Raw genomic sequence first — 19,077 nt, forward strand, 5'->3', positions numbered from 1 at the left:
GTTTTTTCCCCTTATCGTAAAATGATAATAGAAAATATATATTAAATAAAAACATAAATAATAAATTAAATGCATTTAAGTTACTCAGATATCTCAATTTTTGTTCATGTCCCAATCAGTATGAACCTGAAGTGATGTGAATGAATGACTGAATGATGACCTATGAGTGCACGGTTTTAGCACTGGTAGTACCTTTGTATTTTTGGTCATAGATTGGAGGCTGATACAAATAGAATGTCCTACATACATCCACGTATTGAGATCGAATGATGAAATGTCAGCCACAGTACTTTGTGGTGGTGGTGAAACTGAGCATTAGTTACCACCAGAGTTAAACAAGGCTGTCATTGCATTTGTAGAAGAATCATGTGTAGATTCTGTTCGTTGGTTTTACTCTCAGAGAAACGTCTTCTACGGGCCATCACCCACCAAAATGCTATAAATTCAGCAATCCATGCTAATAATGTTAGACTTCCAAATATATATTTTTTACCTCTTTTTTACCTGTTTTACCTCTTTTATCTCAACAGCATTCTCTCCTTAAAAGTCAATATTGACATTAAAATATAACAGACTGTGAAAAGGGTCTTTGAAAATCTTGACCTGTAGGCCAAAACTAAATTATTGGTCTACAAAGCTATAATGTCTTAAGTCCATATGCTCCCAGTGGTCTTGTCAGGATACTCTGCAGGTCTTGTGGAAACAATGTTAAAGGCGCAATATGTAATTTTTCTGCTTTAAAAATAGCAGAAATCACTATATCTATGTTATATATATTTTTTAGTTGTGTACTTACATCATCCCGACAGTTTCCACGAACTTTCAAATCCGGAGAAAATTATAGTTTAATTAGAATACACGGCACGTTTCTTTATTTCCGTTTTGTCGCCTATGAAGGTATTTTTGATTCAAATTAACTGAGCACCTGTGGCAGTGCGATTTGTAGTTGTAGAGAAAAGCCACACATGTGTATCAGTAAATTTGAAGCCACAGAGTGAAATGTTTTAAGAGTTGCAAACCTGTAGCCTTTTTTTCTCTCCCACAAACACAACACAACAGTTACACCTTCTCAAATTCTTCATTGCAGGTGCACAAATCCTATTCTACAAATCACACATTTAGAAACTCGTACGCTCACATTTTTGAAACAATTGCTGCAGTGAATGTGGTGCAAAACGCATTTACACACCCACATCAAGAAATGTGCAGTCGTGGAGAAATGTTGAACATCCGCAAATCAGTTAGTGAATTCATCAAATGAGAGTTGCACACTTGTAGAATATTTTCTCAAAAATGTCTTGTATATTTTTCTACCACAAACACAAAGTACATAACTACAGCTTCTTGAATCTGCTGCGATGAAGCTCAAACACTGTTTTTTCGCTTTCAAGCGACAAGTTTCGCGCTCTCCCTTTTGCACCGAGATATTTGGTTCAAAAGTGATTTGTGCATCTGTAGAAGTAGTGGGCGGGACTGTTTAGAGATTACAGAATTTCAGCCAATCAGAAGAGCTTACTGAGCCAGTAGATATACGCCCCAAGCAGTTTTACGCCCCTGTTGTTCCTCATGCGTCCAGTAGGGGGAGGCAGTATATTAGTATATTAGCCCAGTCATTTATAAGAACAGCAGACCATATCTATATGTATGATAGCAGCAGACCTTCTTGAAGCGATACGGATGAGGTATGTTAAATAATCTGCTAAAGTACTTGTTGTTGATTGTATTGTGTAATGATGCAACATTTATTATTTATAAAAGATTGATCAATTAAATAAGAAAGAATAGCGATATCAATTCAAAAGATGGATCAGTTTATTTCGAGAGGCAAAAGTACTTGATTGAGTCAGATGTTCTGTCTGACTCAAACTTAACTAACCACAGTCTATCATCAATGGACAAAAAAAAAAAAAAAAAAAAAAAAAAAAAAAAAACAATCAAAGTGACTTGACACTTTTTCCAAGTGTTCCATCAATATTGTTCATTGAAGATCAGGAGCGAATTGATGTTATCTACACTCAGATGACTTCAATTTTGGATGGCACACCTACACACACCCACAGTGACCAGATCAGATTCATTATGGATGTCCCTTTTCCAGAGGTATGGTCTTGTGTGTTAGTTGTGCTCTGCATGGTGTCATATTCACATTGTTTTTAATGTCAAATAGTTTATCCATAATGTTAGATAATTTCTATAAAATAATAGTTTTGTGCTTAATATAGAAAAGGAACTTTGGATTTTGTTGTAAAAAAAAAAAAAAGCAAAATGATGCTTGGCTTATTTGGGCTGTGATAAATCTTTCTCTGGTAGTCCATCATCTGTGCTCTTGCTGTTGTGAAAGATGTGTCCATCTTGGAGGCTGAGGAGAAATTCCTTCGAGGACCTGTCATTGACGCAAGGTACTGTAAGGATCCTATAAAGGAAAAAAAAAATTGAAACATGACATCCTGCCATTATTTATAAATAACCATTGTTTTCTACCACTATGCAACTTTTGCTTTTTTATTTATTTTTATCAGTGAGTGGGATCACTTTGACAGCAGGATAAAGAAACAATTAAAGAAGAGTGGCAAACCATAGGAGAGTCATCCAGGAGTCATGCTGTTAAGAAATAACCAAGTCATGGTGTTAATAATTTTTTTTTGTGAACAACAATATTGTCTTTCTTTTAAATGACCCTTGGAACTTTAGAAAATTGTTAAATTTTGTTGGTCTTCATAAAATGCTATGTAGAACATGTTCTGTTGCTGTATAACGAGCAATTGTGAATTGTAAAGCAAATATTTCATTTAGGATCCATATGATTACACAGTACTGTATGTCTAATGGCCTGAATATGGTTAATATCTAAATATAACTTAATATAAATTCACAACATCATATATCAGTCAATCTCTGTATATAAAAACAGTTTATAAATATATATAAATAATACATTTTACAGTAGGTCATAGGTCTGCAGCCTCCCCCTACTGGACGCATGAGGAACAACAGGGGCGTAAACTGCTTGGGGCGTATATCTACCGGCTCAGTAAGCTCTTCTGATTGGCTGAAATTCTGTAATCTCTAAACAGTCCCGCCCACTACCTCTACAGATGCACAAATCACTTTTGAACCAAATATCTCGGTGCAAAAGGGAGAGCGCGAAACTTGTCGCTTGAAAGCGAAAAAACAGTGTTTGAGATTCATCGCAGCAGATTCAAGCAGCTGTAGTTATGTACTTTGTGTTTGTGTTAGAAAAATATACAAGACATTTTTGAGAAAATATTCTACAAGTGTGCAACTCTCATTTGATGAATTCACGTACTGATTTGCGGATGTTCAACATTTCTCCACGACTGCACATTTCTTGATGCGGGTGTGTAAATGCATTTTGCACCACATTCACTGCAGCAATTGTTTCAAAAATGTGAGCGTACGAGTTTCTAAATGTGTGATTTGTAGAATAGGATTTGTGCACCTGCAATGAAGAATTTGAGAAGGTGTAACTGTTGTGTTGTGTTTGTGGGAGAGAAAAAAAGGCTACAGGTTTGCAACTCTTAAAACATTTCACTCTGTGGCTTCAAATTTACTGATACACATGTGTGGCTTTTCTCTACAACTACAAATCGCACTGCCACAGGTGCTCAGTTAATTTGAATCAAAAATACCTTCATAGTCGCCCGTCTATGGCGTCATATAAACTTTGACCCCTCTAGTTTATCTAACTTCCTGCGGAACCGCCAAATACAAAGGTGAACAAAAGACGAGAAGAAAAAGAAAAAATATTAGCCTTGATTGAGACTATTAATTTTATATTTATATTCATATTTAAACCTCAATCAATAACTTAGTTATGGATCATGATTATGCTTTGCCTGCACGTTCTGTGAAGCGCAAACGCACGGGTGAAATAAATGACCCGAGATGGTTTTGGGACAAGAGAAGCTACAAGACACAGGTAAATATTGGAGTTGCATTTCCAAGATAGAGAGAGCTTCGTGACAAGCTGAAACTACAGAGAGATGCCAAACTCGCTTGCATTCTGATAAACAGGTATGCATCCATTCAGCTATCCGTATTTTTTGTGAAACGATATGATGTCTTGTGTAAAACGCAGACGGACTAGCTCTCATGTAAATCTACATTTGTTCTATATCTAGCTGAATAAAGTAGCTTCAAATGCAGTTCTCTAACTTGTTCGATATCATAGTATAACGTAATTATAATTATTAACGAAAGGCGGTCGTGTTTTTTAACATATATTACTACTAGCTACATGGAATATTGATTTGATAGGGGCTCATAATTCATATAGACGGTTTCTGGGCGCACGGTCGTGTATATCGGTATGGCTGCGGTGCCTTCTACAAACGCAGTTAAAGTCAAGGTGATGAGTATACTGAAGTTGGGCTCAGGTGTTTGTGCTGCGGGGTGTGTTTCCCATACATTTATTTATTTTTGGAGACTTGCCACAATTTTAAAACTGATCTTTTTTCAAAAAGGCTTCATTGAATAAACATGAGTAACGTTACTTACTGCACATTTCATAATAATAATTCCTTACATTTATATGTTTAAATATCAAAGCGAGGAACAGGTGTTTTTATATCGTTGTATTTCTGAAGGAAGACTTGCATGTTATATGCCTGATAGCAGCGTATGAGCGTACCAGCTCTGCTTCGTTTACAGCTGTTACTGGAGAAACCTCTATTTCTCGCGCTTTATGTCTATGCTTTAAAACATCTCCTGTTGGCAAATAATGAATTTGCATTTTCATTAGGTCCGCCTGATCCACGCAGCAAACATTGTTTGTTATCAAAAAATATCTACTCTAGAGGGACTTTGCTGTTGTTATTGATTCTATTTGGAAGTCTACCGGAAGTTAAGTTAGGTCCACAAAAGCGCTCATGCGCAGTAACGTTTGTTTATGTTGTTGCCGTTGAAACCGTCTCTCAGTTCGAAAAGACGTGATTGTCAAAATACTAAGTTAGAATCAGTGAGGAATGATAGGGAGCGACAGAGCGTGTGTTCCAATGAACAACAACTCCCATGAGCCTTACGCTCTTTCCCGACGTCATCAAAGTACGTCTTATGTTATTATTTTGATTGAGTGACCCCTGGTGGCCAAAAATTCCATACTGCGCATTTAATGGGTCTCTATGCCCAAGAATGAATGTAAATTTAATACACATTTTATCTCAAATGTCTAAAGCCCAGCACTCTTTCTCCTTCGCCTTATCTTCTTTTTTCATATCATTTCATCCCTTTATGAAATCCTCCCTTATACACCAACTCTGCTTAATATTTTATGGTTATATACTGTAGACATTATTGAATGCACTCATTCAATCCCACAATGCATCTCAGTACCACAGTGTTCCAAAGGGATCTGTCTTGTGCTTTTTAGAATTTATATGCTTCCTCTAGGCCAAGTTATTAAGAAATATGGTTAAGAGTAGGGCTGTGTGATATGGACAAAAAAAAAAAAAACCTGTCACGATTTTTTTATAAATTTTGCAATTTCGATTTTTATCAAGATTTTGACATTCAGCAGAATTTGAAACATATTTCCAAAAGAAAACCAATGAGAGCTTTATCAAAAAGTTGTAACATGTCTCTAGAACAGACTTGTCAAAATAATCACTAAATAAAGATGTCAAAAAAAATCTAGGCATATGGCAAAACATTATAATAAAAAAATTAAATAAAACCCGTGTTCAGGGATGTTTTTTTTTTTTTTGCCATGCATTGGTCATAAAGCTCACTGTAGCGGTGCCTCAGGTGTTATATGTTTTGCCCAATATATTTATTGCCCAAGGTTCACACGTACTCTGTCTGCAGTGCGAATACAGTAAGTCGTGTACACGGTTCAGAAGCAGCAACGTGAGCATTACTGTAATGCGAAAGCACATTTAAATAATGCACGATCGTAAATCTATCCGCTCGCACGCAGATTTCCTTTGCTCTGCTAACAAAACCAGATGCGCGTGCTCAGATCATAGACTGTATAAGGCTCAGATACTACTGCTGCCTTACAAAGTGTCTCCTCTCGCTCAACCTGTGTCCTGTGCACTCACAACTCTCTCTGCTCATTCGCAAGATATTAAATATTTTCGCACCTTTCTATTTATAACCTTTTCTCTTCTCATCTTTTACCGTGTGCAGTATGAACATTCTGTTCCATTAACATGGGCTATAAAAAAAAAAAAAAAGGCTACGCATCACAGACAGGTTAAGCATATGCCCAGTCCTGATTGGTTCAGATAACATACTGCAGGAGGTCGGGGCTGCGGAAAATCATGCTATAAAGCGATTTAGAAATCGCGCACACTCATCACGATTTTATTTCAATTTATCCCACAGCCCTAGTTAAGAGTATCACTTTTTTTTTTCTGTACTGTACTCTGTTATGTACTCTTATTCTATTACTCACCTACTGTATGTATTTTACAAATCTTTAAGTGAAGTCCTTGTGATCGGTTCAGGCTTATCTGTTTATTGCCTTACTTGACAGTAATTCAATTCAAGTTTATTTGTATAGCGCTTTTTACAATACAAGTCGTTACAATGCAACTTTACAGAAAATTACGTTTCTACAATATCTAGTAGTAGCTTATAAGTGATGACTGTCAGTTTGTATACGTATGTTACCACCCTTCTTTAGCTCTTAACAATCTAGGGATTGAGAAGGGGAACATTAAACCAGTTCGGGCACCATTCAACAATATCACTGAATGAAATGAGAAAACAGAGAGACACGAGAAATCACATGAAGTTAATTTAATAAATGTAAAATAACCATTTTACATCAAGAAAATCAATATTTAAACAAAGATAATTTTTAGGAACTGAGGAGGACAAAGGGGAAACCTGGATGGTGCCAAATAAAATAACAATCAAAAAGGAAACTAACTAAACCATTTCCATCTACTCCTAAACTAAAAACAAGAGATCAAAAAAAAGTATTCAACGTCCGTGACGTTGTAACTAAACTACTCTAACTAATCAAACCAAAAATACAGAGGGTGGCACAAATCCCTAAACTAGTGTGCATAGACAAAATTAAATCTGAATGTGTGCAAATGTATGTCACGTAACAATGCTTACCTAAACCCCTTTTCTCCTTCCAAATTAACCCAGCTTTGAAGAGTTATTTAAAACTTTCAAAGCTCACACATAAGGAGTTAAATCACAACAGGCAATATTCACATGACAAACTCACTTAACAAAAGGCACAGCACAAACAAAAATTAAAGCAAAAAGTCTGCACTGGCAGTAGCATCTCCCTTAAGTAGCGCTTCTCCAGGTGTCAAGCGTCGGGATGATTAGGATCACACCATCAAAGGCACACCCAATCAACTCGTCACAGATGATTTACAGGCCAAACAGCCAATCAGCAACGGCCTGTTAGTGACAGTAAAAGAGAAACAAAACACACAGAAATGCTAACCGTCCCTAAGGACGTAACAACGTATGACAGAATTTTTCTGAAAAATTAATACAAGAGGTAGTCAGCCAGACGATGAACATTATTAACAGCAATTATTATTTGACTCAGTCACACTTGTAGCATTATTTGTTAGTTCTGTTTGTTGATTCAGGGTTAGCATCATCTGGGGTCCTCTGAGGGGTCAGTATTATCTCTTCTCAGGTGTTCTGGATCCAGACTGGAGCTTGTGTAAATTCTAGTTACCATGGGATGTAAATCCCATGGCAAAACATAGAAACAAATGGAGACAACATTAGCATAGCTGCTGTTCCAACAAAGTAAAATTAATTAGTTTAACCCAAGCTAAAAAATAAGAATGCGCATTTGATCAGATGCAACTACACTCACAATTTAAGAGATCCATTATTCGAATGCTTGGCAAAAGAGATGTGTTTTACAGTAATACACAGTGGTATATTAGCTTTGGCAAGACAGAAGCAGTTCCTTGGCCATCATTTCTGTTACATGCAATTGTGGAAATTGTATTTTAGGCAAATGTACCTGAGGTCCACAGGGCCAAAAAAATGTAATAATTGAAGGAAGATTCACATCTGCACATTCACATTGCTCTTATCTGTCACGTCCTATTGGTTACCCCTCCTCATGCACCAATGATGCTAAACTGTACCTGTAGCTTTCTCTATTTTTGTTTTATTATGTGATAGAAAGTCTAAGGGCAAGGGCAAACCGAAGGGCAAACTCATCTACAGGGCTTGGAAACGAAAATAAAATTCAATTTGTTCACTCCGAGCAGAATCGATATTTTAAAGTTTCTGTTTCTGCGTTCCTCAGAATTATTACCGTTCCGAAACCGGTTTGGGTGGAAAAAAATCCCGGTTACTAACGTTATTTTTTAAAAACAATATTATGTGTCTATAATTTGCCTAATAATATTGTAACGCTCGTCGTTTCTATATGCAGGCTTTACAGTTCTTACCGTGCACTAGCTCGTTGGCTTTGTTGGAAGGAGGACACCAACAGGGAGCCCGGCAGATCATGACACTTGATTTATCAAACATGAAGAGGTGAACATTAAGAATTAGCCACATCTGATTACACAGTGTGTGTCATCTTTCTCTCTCGCGACTTTTCTCTCCCGTGATTCTAATCGCGGGTCTCTGTTCTCGCGATATTACCTTTATATCTTATTTAAAGTTATAGAACATTAATTTTAACCTTAAATTTCACTCCCTACAATAATAGTAATGTAATAATAATGAAGTACAGTGTTTTATTTACTCAAAAAGAAAAAGAAAAAATAGAAATATCTTCTAGATTTTGGCCAAATGTAGGCTACTAAAAAAAATAAAGACATCAGAGTTTTTTTAAGATATTTACAAATATTTGCTGCATTGTAAAAAATAAAAGAAACACAAGGATTAAAGATTGTGTTTTGAAAGTGAAAAAATAAAAAACTACAGTTGCAGCATTGCATTTTATTAGCCCTATTACTTTACGAAATAATGAAGGCTAAAAGGCCTGTAGTCTAAAGCAAAATGTTTACAAACATTATAATAACAACTATTAGTTTCTCTCCAAAACAAAACTTTAGGCTATAAAAATGTCAATCTAAAAACAAATTAATTTAAGCTGAAGCTGACACCTGCATCTCTCATCTGGCATGAATCCAAATGTTTCCATGTTCCCGATGTATCTGGATGCTAAAATATTATTTATTATATAGTGTTTGTACTTTTATCTACATAAAACATCATCTTTCAAATCGGCTTTATCAGCACAGTGAGGCACGGTCACGCTGAACGCAACGTTGTACAACGGAGCATACTAACTTTTTATTTGTTTCTTTAACACTATTTTATTTTGATAATGTACAGGGCATTAATAAAGCAAAATTATGTTGTGTCAGCGTGATGGGCATACCAAAGCTGATTAGTTATATAGAAGCAAGACATTATTCAAAACTGTCAGCTTTTGCAAAATAAGTAAAACTGTAAAGCTTTTGCAAAATAAAGAAAACTTCTCTCTGCAGTTTGGTTTATGAACCATAATTTAGCACACTTTTTTTTTCATTTCGTTAATCTGTCAGTATGATTTAAGTGAAATATATTTAGTGTATATGCCTATATTCCTCTTTATGTAAGCCTATAGGGGTTCGATTTTCAGTTTTCTCCATTCACAGAAGGCTGCAGGTGTGTGATCTATTGAATTAATCTCACATATCCTCAGATAAACTCTAAGGGCGGTTCATTGCCATTGAGACTTGCCTATGATGAGTTCACAGCTGAGCCAGTTGGCTGAGCGGACATTTCACTCGCTGGCTTCAGCGTCACATATGCATATACCGTACTGCAGGAATTCATGATTCATTGACAGCAAATTTCAAATATTAAATGGAACGATAAAATTACGTTATTAACCGGTTAATGGCCATTTCAAATTTTCGATTCTGTTCGGAACTATAAAATTTTATTTAGTTTCTGTTTCTGGTTCTGTTCCTTTCAAAATTTCGTTTGTGTCTGGTCTATTATGTATCAAACTAAGATTGCTGTAAAGACACAAAGCACTGCCATCAAGTTAGAATTTTTAAACATTCGCTAACTAAAAAATAAATCATTTCTAATCAATTACTTTATAACCGCAAACTGTTGCAGTGCAACAGTCCTCAACGAAGCAGTCCCTCCTAATTTTACTTTCATGTGTGTCTGCAGGACTGTTATGGGAGGTGGAGGTGAAGCTGCTCTATTTAAAGATGTCTGTCAATGAAAGCAAGTGTCATTTGGTCAGTACTGGTCTTTTGAATATCTAGGGATTGTGCTGAAAAGTGCTCCACATTCTGTTTATTATTATTTACAGGCCTCCAAAATACTCTCCAGCCTATGTTGAAGAGGTTACAGAAATGCTATCAACGATTTCCTAAAGTTTGACTGTTTTGCTGTTGCAGGGGATTTTAATTATTCACATAAATAATGCAGAAAACAACACTACAAAAGAAATGATAACAGTTTTAAACACTTTTGACCTGATTCAGCATGTGCATGGGCCCACACACAAAGGTGGACACATTCTAGATCTAATCATCAGTAGGGGTCTAAACATTTCATCCATTGTTATTAAGGACATAGCACTATTTGATCACTTCTGTATTTTCTTTGATATGTTGATCTCTGCTACCACTGAATCTATATCTGTCTCTATCAGAAGGAGATGCATTAACGAGAACACTAGTGTGCTGTTTATGGAGGCTATATCTTTAGCACAAAGCATTTCTGCAGACTCTGTTGATATTCTCCTTGATTCCTTTAACTCAAAAGTTAAGAATGTTATTGATGCTATTGCTCCAATAATAGTCGCTAAGAAAATTAGCAGACAAAAATCAGTTTGGGGAAGATCAACAGCAGTTCAGACTATGAAAAGACAATGCAGAAAAAGCCGAGCGGATGTGGTGGAAGACAAAACTTGAAATTCACTATTAGCATCTATAAAGACAGCCTTCATGCTTTTAATGTGAAACTAGCCACAGCTAGACAGAATTTCTTCTCAGACCTTATAAACAGTAACTTAAATAACACTCGTACTCTTTTGCCACTGTTGAGAGACTGACAAAGCCCTCAAGTCTGATTCCCAGTAATATCCCAGACAGCAAATAAAGTGAGTTTGCTTCATTCTTTTTTGAGAACATATTCAATATCAGGAAGGCGATTAGCGCATCCTCAAGTAATGCAGAAGTCAGACAGATTCAGCCGCAATATCAAAAAGAGACTGTCTATTTTTGAAGCAATTAATAGCAAAATTTTGGAAGATATTGTGCAGCACCTAAAATCATCAACCTGCTATCTTGACACACTTCCCACATCTTTTTTTCAAAAGTGTGCTTAACTGTTTAGAAGCAGATGTCTTAGAAGTGGTGAACGCCTCACTTCTTTCTGGGACATTTCCAAACTCTCTGAAAACTGCAGTTAAGCCCATACTTAGTTCAGGTCATACTTAGAGGGTGGGAGAGGTTATTATGTGAGTATAGGGGAGCATAGGTTTAAGTGGACGTCCATTACATGTGGAGTCCCACAAGGCTCAATTCTTGCACCGCTCTTGTTTAGCCTGTATATGCTCCCACTAAGTCAAATAATGAGAAAGAACCAAATTGCCTATCACAGCTATGCTGATGATACCCAGATTTACCTAGCCTTATCTCCAATTGACTGCAGCCCCATTGACTCCCTCTGCCAATGTATTGATGAAATTAATAGTTGGATGTGCCATAACTTTCTTCAGTTAAACAAGGAAAAAAAAATATTCATTGCATTTGGAAACAAAGATGAAGTTTTCAAGGTGACTGCATACCTTGACTCTTGGGGTCTAACAGCTAAAACTCAAGTCAGGAATATTGGTGTGATTCTGGAGACAGACCTTAGTTTCAGTAGTCATGTCAAAGCAGTAACTAAATCAGCATACTATCATCTAGAAACATTGCAAGAATTAGATGTTTTGTTTCCAGTCAAGACTTGGAGAAACTTGTTCATGCCTTTATCACCAGCAGGGTGGACTATTGTAATGGTCTCCTCACCGGCCTTTACAAGAAGACCATTGGACAGCTGTAGCTCATCCAGAACGCTGCTGCCAGAATTCTGACTAGAACCAGAAAATCTGAACATATCACACCAATCCTCGGGTCCTTATACTGACTTCCACTTACATTTAGCATTGATTTGAAAGTACTTTTACTTGTGTATAAATCACTCAATGACCTAGGACTGAAATATATTGCAGATATGCTCACTGAATATAAACCTAACAGACCACTATTTCTAATCAGTTAGAAATTCCAAGGGTTCACACAAAACAAGTGGAGTCGGAATATGACGGAATAAATTACTGCTCATATACAGCATTCACGTTGAATAAGAGTGAATGATTTGTCAGGTACCTCTTTTTCTCAGAATTTGAAAAATCTTCGCGATCGACTTAAAATGCTTCCAAGATCGACTTGTCGGTGCTAAAACATTAGTCACATTTAAATCTAGACTCAAAACACATCTGTTTAGCTGTGCATTTATTGAATGAGCACTGTGCAATGTCCGAAGTGATTGCACTGTATTTTACGTATTTGCTGTATTTTATGTCAAATCATTTAGTAATTTTTTTTTTATCAATTCCAACGTTTTTAAATTGCTTGTTTATTTTTGTGATTTTTTTACTTCATGATTATTTTACTTTCTTTTAAAGCACTTTGAATTACCATTGTGTACGAAATGTGCTATATAAATAAACCTGCCTTTCCTTGCCTTGCCTAAACTGAGCACTAGACTACAGTCTAATCTCTCTCTATTTCTTCATGCCCTCATCCCTCTTTCTTTCCAGGATGATAACTGGGGTGAGACTACAACAGCTGTCACTGGCACCTCAGAACACTCTCTGTCTCAGGAGGACATTGTTTGTATCAGCAAAGACCTCGACGACAGCGTGGGCCTAGACTGCAAACATTATCTAAATGTGGCTCTGTCTGTCATCCTGGGACTCGTGGTTCTTCTGACTCCACTTGCCTTCCTTATCCTGCCTCACCTCCTCTGGCCTGATAGACTGAGAGCCTGTGGAACGGCCTGTGAAGGTCTCTTCATATCTGTGGCATTTAAACTGCTGATTTTGTTGTTGGCAGTGTGGGCTCTATTCTTCAGGCCACCCAGGGCTGGTTTTCCAAGAATCTTCATCTTTCAAGCCTTATTAGCCACATTGGTGCTACTGTTTGTGCTTTCCTATTGGTTGTTTTATGGAGTACGCATCCTGGACTCACAGGTGAGGCTGAAGTGTGCATACTTCTTCCAAAAATGAAAATTCTGTAATCATAATTGTAAAATGGTTAGTTCCATTCCTCTGTTCTGATTGGTCATCAGCTGTGTTTTATTCACGATACAGCACAGTTATGACAGCTTCTGAGTATGGTAGATTGCACTGTAGTTATTTGTTTTCTGTTTATTACACTGTAGTTATTCGTTTTCTGTTTCAGATATGATTTTGTTTGTCCATCAGTTTACAAGAATTTTAAACTCTGCTGTACCGTGAATCGGTCTCTTTTAAAAATAAAAGAATGAAAACAGATGTTTTCTCATGCTGAGAGATAAGCAGATGTTTGTGTGTGAGAAAATATCACATATGGTGTTCAAAAAATAAATGACACAGCAGATGATAAGATGGAAAATTTTCACGATACAGCACGGCCTCTCGTATATGATTGCTTACATATAATCATCCTTCAAAAAAATAAGTACAATATTTAGAAAAATGTTTTAAATGCTGTTGTGTCCATGCAAAGTCAGTGGGGTCCAAAACAACATTTTATGGACAAAAAACATCTTTTAAAAAATCTTTTTCCACATGCACACAGGTTTGGAATAAATTATGACAAAATTTTCATATTCACATTAACTGTCTAATAGGGGTGCTCCGATCACGATCGGCCGATCGTTATGCGCATCTCGTCAGTAAAGCCGGTTTTCTAATCAACGGTTAATTCCATCAGGTGCGTGATTTAACATAGAGCAGCTGTTACTACACAGAGCCATTGTTAATCGAGAAGATGCGCAAATCCACTTCATTTTCAGCGTTTTTTGGCGCATCTTCTCTATTAACAACGGCTCTGTGTAGTAACAGCTGCTCAATGTGAAATCACGCACCTGATGGAATTAACCGCTGATTAGAGAACCGTTTACTGATGAGATGTGCATTAACGATCGGCCGATCGTGATCGGAGCACCCCTACTGTCTAAAATATGTCTAAAATATTGATGTGTACAGTTTAAAACTGTCTGAAAAGTGACAGTTATTTGTGTAGCACACACAAAGTACAGACTAACCCTAACACTAACTTTGGAGTCATATTTTTGGCTTACAATAATGAGGATTAATCTTAAATCTAGATTAAATCAAGTTTTATGTAACGATGTTGCACTAAACATAAAAGTCTGTTCAAAATAAGACAGACTTACATTTAAAAAATAGTTTTGATCCTGGTTTTAATTAGCATTTTAGATATATTATCTTGAATTAAATCTCAGTCAGGGATGAGCTTTACATTTGAGGAAATGAGGAGGTTTTAATAATAATAAAATCAGTTATAATATGTGCCTGATTGAACGAATACAAGCTGTGTAACCGCTTTTATATGTATAAACTGAAGTAGACTTTGGGCTTAACTGCGCCAACACAAAAAAAGAATTAAGCTCAATAGTGTAACGATATGAACTTCTTAATCATCGGGAAGAAGGAGGCGGGAACCGGCGCACAATCAAAACACTTTAATAATCAAAAATAAATACAAAACGGCGCGTCAGCCCCTCACGGCGACTGACACGCACAAATAAAAAGCAAACATAAAATAATGTCCCAGGCCTGGTCCTCTCTCGTCCTTCACGGTCGTCACTCCAGTTTTATATCCTTCCATCTCCTACGTGGGACTCGATACGGGCGGTGGGGCGCAGGTGTAGCTCATCTCCAATCACTACACCTGGCCTCACTCCCCGTTCCCACGCCTCTCGGCCCCGCCCCACTCGCCACAAATAGCATGGCCCATTCTTGCCAATCTCTAATAACATCTCTGTGTGACTACTAGTTCTAATCTCCTCTACTTTGTAACTTTAAAATATCAACATGTTAACATATCACAGAGAAACATTTCCAGTAATGTTATGTACCAGCCAATTCTCACATGGCCCTACTATATGTAACAGGCACTGACAGTCTCTCTGTCTGTTCCAGGATGAAGACTATCAAGGGATTGTACAGTATGCTGTTTCACTAGTGGACGCTCTGCTCTTTATCCACTACCTGGCCGTTGTGCTGCTGGAGCTCAGGCAGTTACAGCCGTTCTTCTCTCTGTGTGTCACCCGCTCCACGGATGGAGCAACACAACACTATAACTTGGGTCAACTCAGGTTAGAACATTGTCATCAAAATGCTAGATTTATGTAGTGAATTCCTTTTTAAAACTCATATAAAGTGATTTGATTTTAGAATATATAATTTTTTTTCTCTTTTGTTATTTGTATAATATATATGGGCCTACTATAAATTTAAGTATTTACAAAAAAAAAAAAAATTGTATATTCAGCTTTAAGTCCTCAGACTCAGACTCAAACATGGCCACATGGTACTTTGTAAAATCAGACATGATAACTGTTTTGACAAAGCCCATGAAAGAGACAATGACCATGGAGAGCTCAGCTGCTGTGTGATGTCGTATACACGCCATTCAGTGTGCACTTTTTTGCATGTCCTGCCCTTATATTACATGAGAGTCATTCTTAGTTTGGTGGCCTTTAGATTGAGCAGGTTTGTAGAAAAAAATATAAATTCACAACCCTCTCTCATATGCGTCTAAATTTTACTTTGGGCGACTAAATTATGTCTCTTGTTAGCCATTGGCTATTCAATTCTTTGATTTTACTCGCAAATGTGTTTGTTCAATATGAAGGTATTTTTGATTCAAAACAACTGAACACCTGTGACAGTGCGATTTGTAGTTGTAAAGAAAAGCCACACGTGTATCAGTAAATTTGAAGTCACAGAGATAAATGTTTTAAGAGTTGCAAACCTGTAGACTTTTTTTCTCTCCCACAAACACAACACAGCAGTTACACCTTCTCAAATTCTTCATTGCAGGTTCACAAATCCTATTCTACAAATCACACATTTAGAAACTCGTACGCTCACATTTTTGAAACAATTGCTGCAGTGAATGTGGTGCAAAACGCATTTACACGCCCGCATCAAGAAATGTGAAGTCGTGGAGAAATGTTGAACATCCGCAAATCAGTACGTGAATTCATCAAATGAGAGTTGCACACTTGTAGAATATTTTCTCAGAAATGTCTTGTATATTTTTCTAACACAAACACAAAGTACATAACTACATCTGCTTGAATCTGCTGCGATGAATCTCAAACAATGTTTTTCGCTTTCAAGTGACAAGTTTCGCGCTCTCCCTTTTGCACCAAGATATTTGGTTCAAAAGTGATTTGTGCATCTGTAGAGGTAGTGGGCGGGACTGTTTAGAGATTAGAGAATTTCAGCCAATCACAAGAGCTACTTTGGCTCGTTGCTGAGCATAGACTCATGGTGTCATATTCACATTGTTTTTAATGTCAAATAGTTTATCCATAATGTTAGACCATTGCTAAAAAAGAATAATTTTGTGCTTAATATAGAAAAGGCACTTTTGATTTTGTTGTAAAAAAATAAAAAATAAAAATGCTAAATGATGCTGGTTTATTTGGGCTGTGATAAATCTTTCTCTGGTAGTCCATCATCTGTGCTCTTGCTGTTGTGAAACATGTGTCCATCTTGGAGGCTGAGGAGAAATTCCTTCGAGGACCTGTCATTGATGCAAGCTACTGTAAGGATCCTATAAAGGACAAAATGTTGAAACATGACATCCTGCCATAATATATAAATAACAATTGTTTATACCACTATGCAACTTTTGCTTTTTTATTTATTTTTATCAGTGAGTGGGATCACTTTGACAGCAGGATAAAGAAACAATTAAAGAAGAGTGGCAAGCCATAGGAGAGTCATCTACAGGAGTCATGAAGGTTAAGAAATAACCAAGTCATGGTGTTAATAAATAAATATTTTTTTTGAACAACAATGTTGTCTCTTTCTTTGAAATGACCCTTGGAACTTTAGAAAAGGGTTAAATTGTGTTTGTCTTCATAAAATGCTGTGTAGGACATGTTTTGTTGCTGTATGACGAGCAATTGTGAATTGTACAGCAAATATTTCATTTAGGATCCATATGATTACACAGTACTGTATGTCTAATGGCCTGAATATGGTTAATATCTAAATATAACTTAATATAAATTCACAACATCATATATCAGTCATATATATCAGTATATCAGTCAGTCTCCTGTATATACAGTTTATAAATAAATATAAATAATACATTTTACAGTAGGTCATAGGTCTGCAGCCTTGCTTGGGGCATATATCTACCACAGTTCCCAAGCCTCCACCTACTCAGCAACGAGCCAAAGTAGCTCTTCTGATTGGCTGAAATTCACTAATCTCTAAACAGTCCCGCCCACTACCTCTACAGATGCACAAATCACTTTTGAACCAAATATCTCGGTGCAAAAGGGAGAGCACGAAACGTTACTTGAAAGTGAAAGGTGTTTGAGATTCATCGCTGCAGATTCAAGCAAATGTAGTTATGTACTTTGTGTTTGTGTTAGAAAAATATACAAGACATTTCTGAGAAAATATTCTACAAGTGTGCAACTCTCATTTGATGAATTCACGTATTGATTTGCGGATGTTCAACATTTCTCCACGACTTCACATTTCTTGATGCGGGTGTGTAAATTCATTTTGCACCACATTCACTGCAGCAATTGTTTTAAAAATGTGAGCGTACGAGTTTCTAAATGTGTGATTTGTAGAATAGGATTTGTGCACCTGCAATGAAGAATTTGAGAAGGTGTAACTGTTGTGTTGTGTTTGTGGGAGAGAAAAAAAGTCTACAGGTTTGCGACTCTTAAAACATTTATCTCTGTGACTTCAAATTTACTGATACACATGTGTGGCTTTTCTTTACAACTACAAATCGCACTGTCACAGGTGTTCAGTTGTTTTGAATCAAAAATACCTTCATAGTTCAAGGCTATTATAAGATAAGCACATTTTCACTCACTGAACACTGACTGAGCCCCTTCAGAGTTGTCTCTCCATCAATCCATCTGTACTTTTCAATTCATCTCAATGGACGCACAGTACACCTGTATTTGCTGAACTGTAAACTCTGTGTGAAGGCGGACGACTCGCCATCGATTTACTGATAGCGCTGTTTCTCACACATGCAAAGAGAGAGAGCGAGAGTCTTGCCACGCTGAATCGACACACTACATGTAAACTATATTCTTTGTTGTCTTCTCCTGTCAAAATAATGGAGTTCATTTAGAATTATTCAACTTTTTCGAACAAGCAGAATATATGCCTTTTTCTCCGGTAGTGGGCGGAGCTAATGCGCAATTGGCAATTTCATTGGCTTGCACTCATTTATTACCATCCCTGTTTTGATTTCAGCAAATCAGTTCGACCGAACACAGACAATGTGATTAATATTCATGAACCCAGCAGCTCATCTATCCATAGTGCATTGTATATTGTTAGTATGGTAGTAGAATTATTAGTAGGATTTTCTTTTAATAATAATTAATATGATCTATTACTTTTCCTTTTTTTTTTTACAGAAACCCTCAATGACCAAACATATCTTAAAGGGTTAGTTCACCCAGATAGCAAAATTATGTAATTAATAACTTACCCTCATGTTGTTTCAAACCCGTAAGACCTCCGTTTATCTTCGGAACACAGTTTAAGATATTTTAAATTTAGTCCAAGAGCTCTCAGTCCCTCCATTGAAGCTGTGTGTACGGTATACTGTCCATGTCCAGAAAGGTAAGAAAAACATCATCAAAGTAGTCCATGTGACATCAGAGGGTCAGTTAGAATATTTTTAAGCATTGAAAATACATTTTGGTCCAAAAATAGCAAAAATGACGACTTTATTCAGCATTGTCTTCTCTTCCGTGTCTGTTGTGAGAGAGAGTTCAAAACAAAGCAGTCTGGATATCCGGTTCGTGAACGAATCA

At 36.7% G+C, this 19,077-nt stretch overlaps 2 protein-coding genes across 3 annotated transcripts in view; both read left to right on the plus strand.

The window, feature by feature from the left end:
- The window catches only part of LOC128015278 (vang-like protein 1), an 86,171-nt gene that overhangs the window by 54,375 nt on the left and 12,719 nt on the right, over nucleotides 1-19,077 (plus strand). For both annotated transcript variants that reach the window (XM_052598988.1, XM_052598997.1), the window contains 2 exons: nucleotides 12,788-13,219; nucleotides 15,179-15,354. In XM_052598988.1, coding sequence (XP_052454948.1) covers nucleotides 12,788-13,219; nucleotides 15,179-15,354 — 608 coding nt within the window. The remainder of the gene's footprint in view (nucleotides 1-12,787; nucleotides 13,220-15,178; nucleotides 15,355-19,077) is intronic.
- On the plus strand, nucleotides 1,625-2,797 carry LOC128015292 (PWWP domain-containing DNA repair factor 3A-like). The gene is made up of 4 exons (XM_052599008.1): nucleotides 1,625-1,682; nucleotides 1,962-2,100; nucleotides 2,311-2,399; nucleotides 2,520-2,797. The coding sequence occupies exons 1-4, from the start codon at nucleotides 1,645-1,647 to the stop codon at nucleotides 2,578-2,580; spliced, it is 327 nt and encodes a 108-aa protein (XP_052454968.1). The 5' UTR covers nucleotides 1,625-1,644; the 3' UTR covers nucleotides 2,581-2,797.

This window comes from Carassius gibelio, chromosome A1 (genome assembly GCF_023724105.1).
Source record: "Carassius gibelio isolate Cgi1373 ecotype wild population from Czech Republic chromosome A1, carGib1.2-hapl.c, whole genome shotgun sequence".
Lineage (NCBI taxonomy): Eukaryota > Metazoa > Chordata > Actinopteri > Cypriniformes > Cyprinidae > Carassius > Carassius gibelio.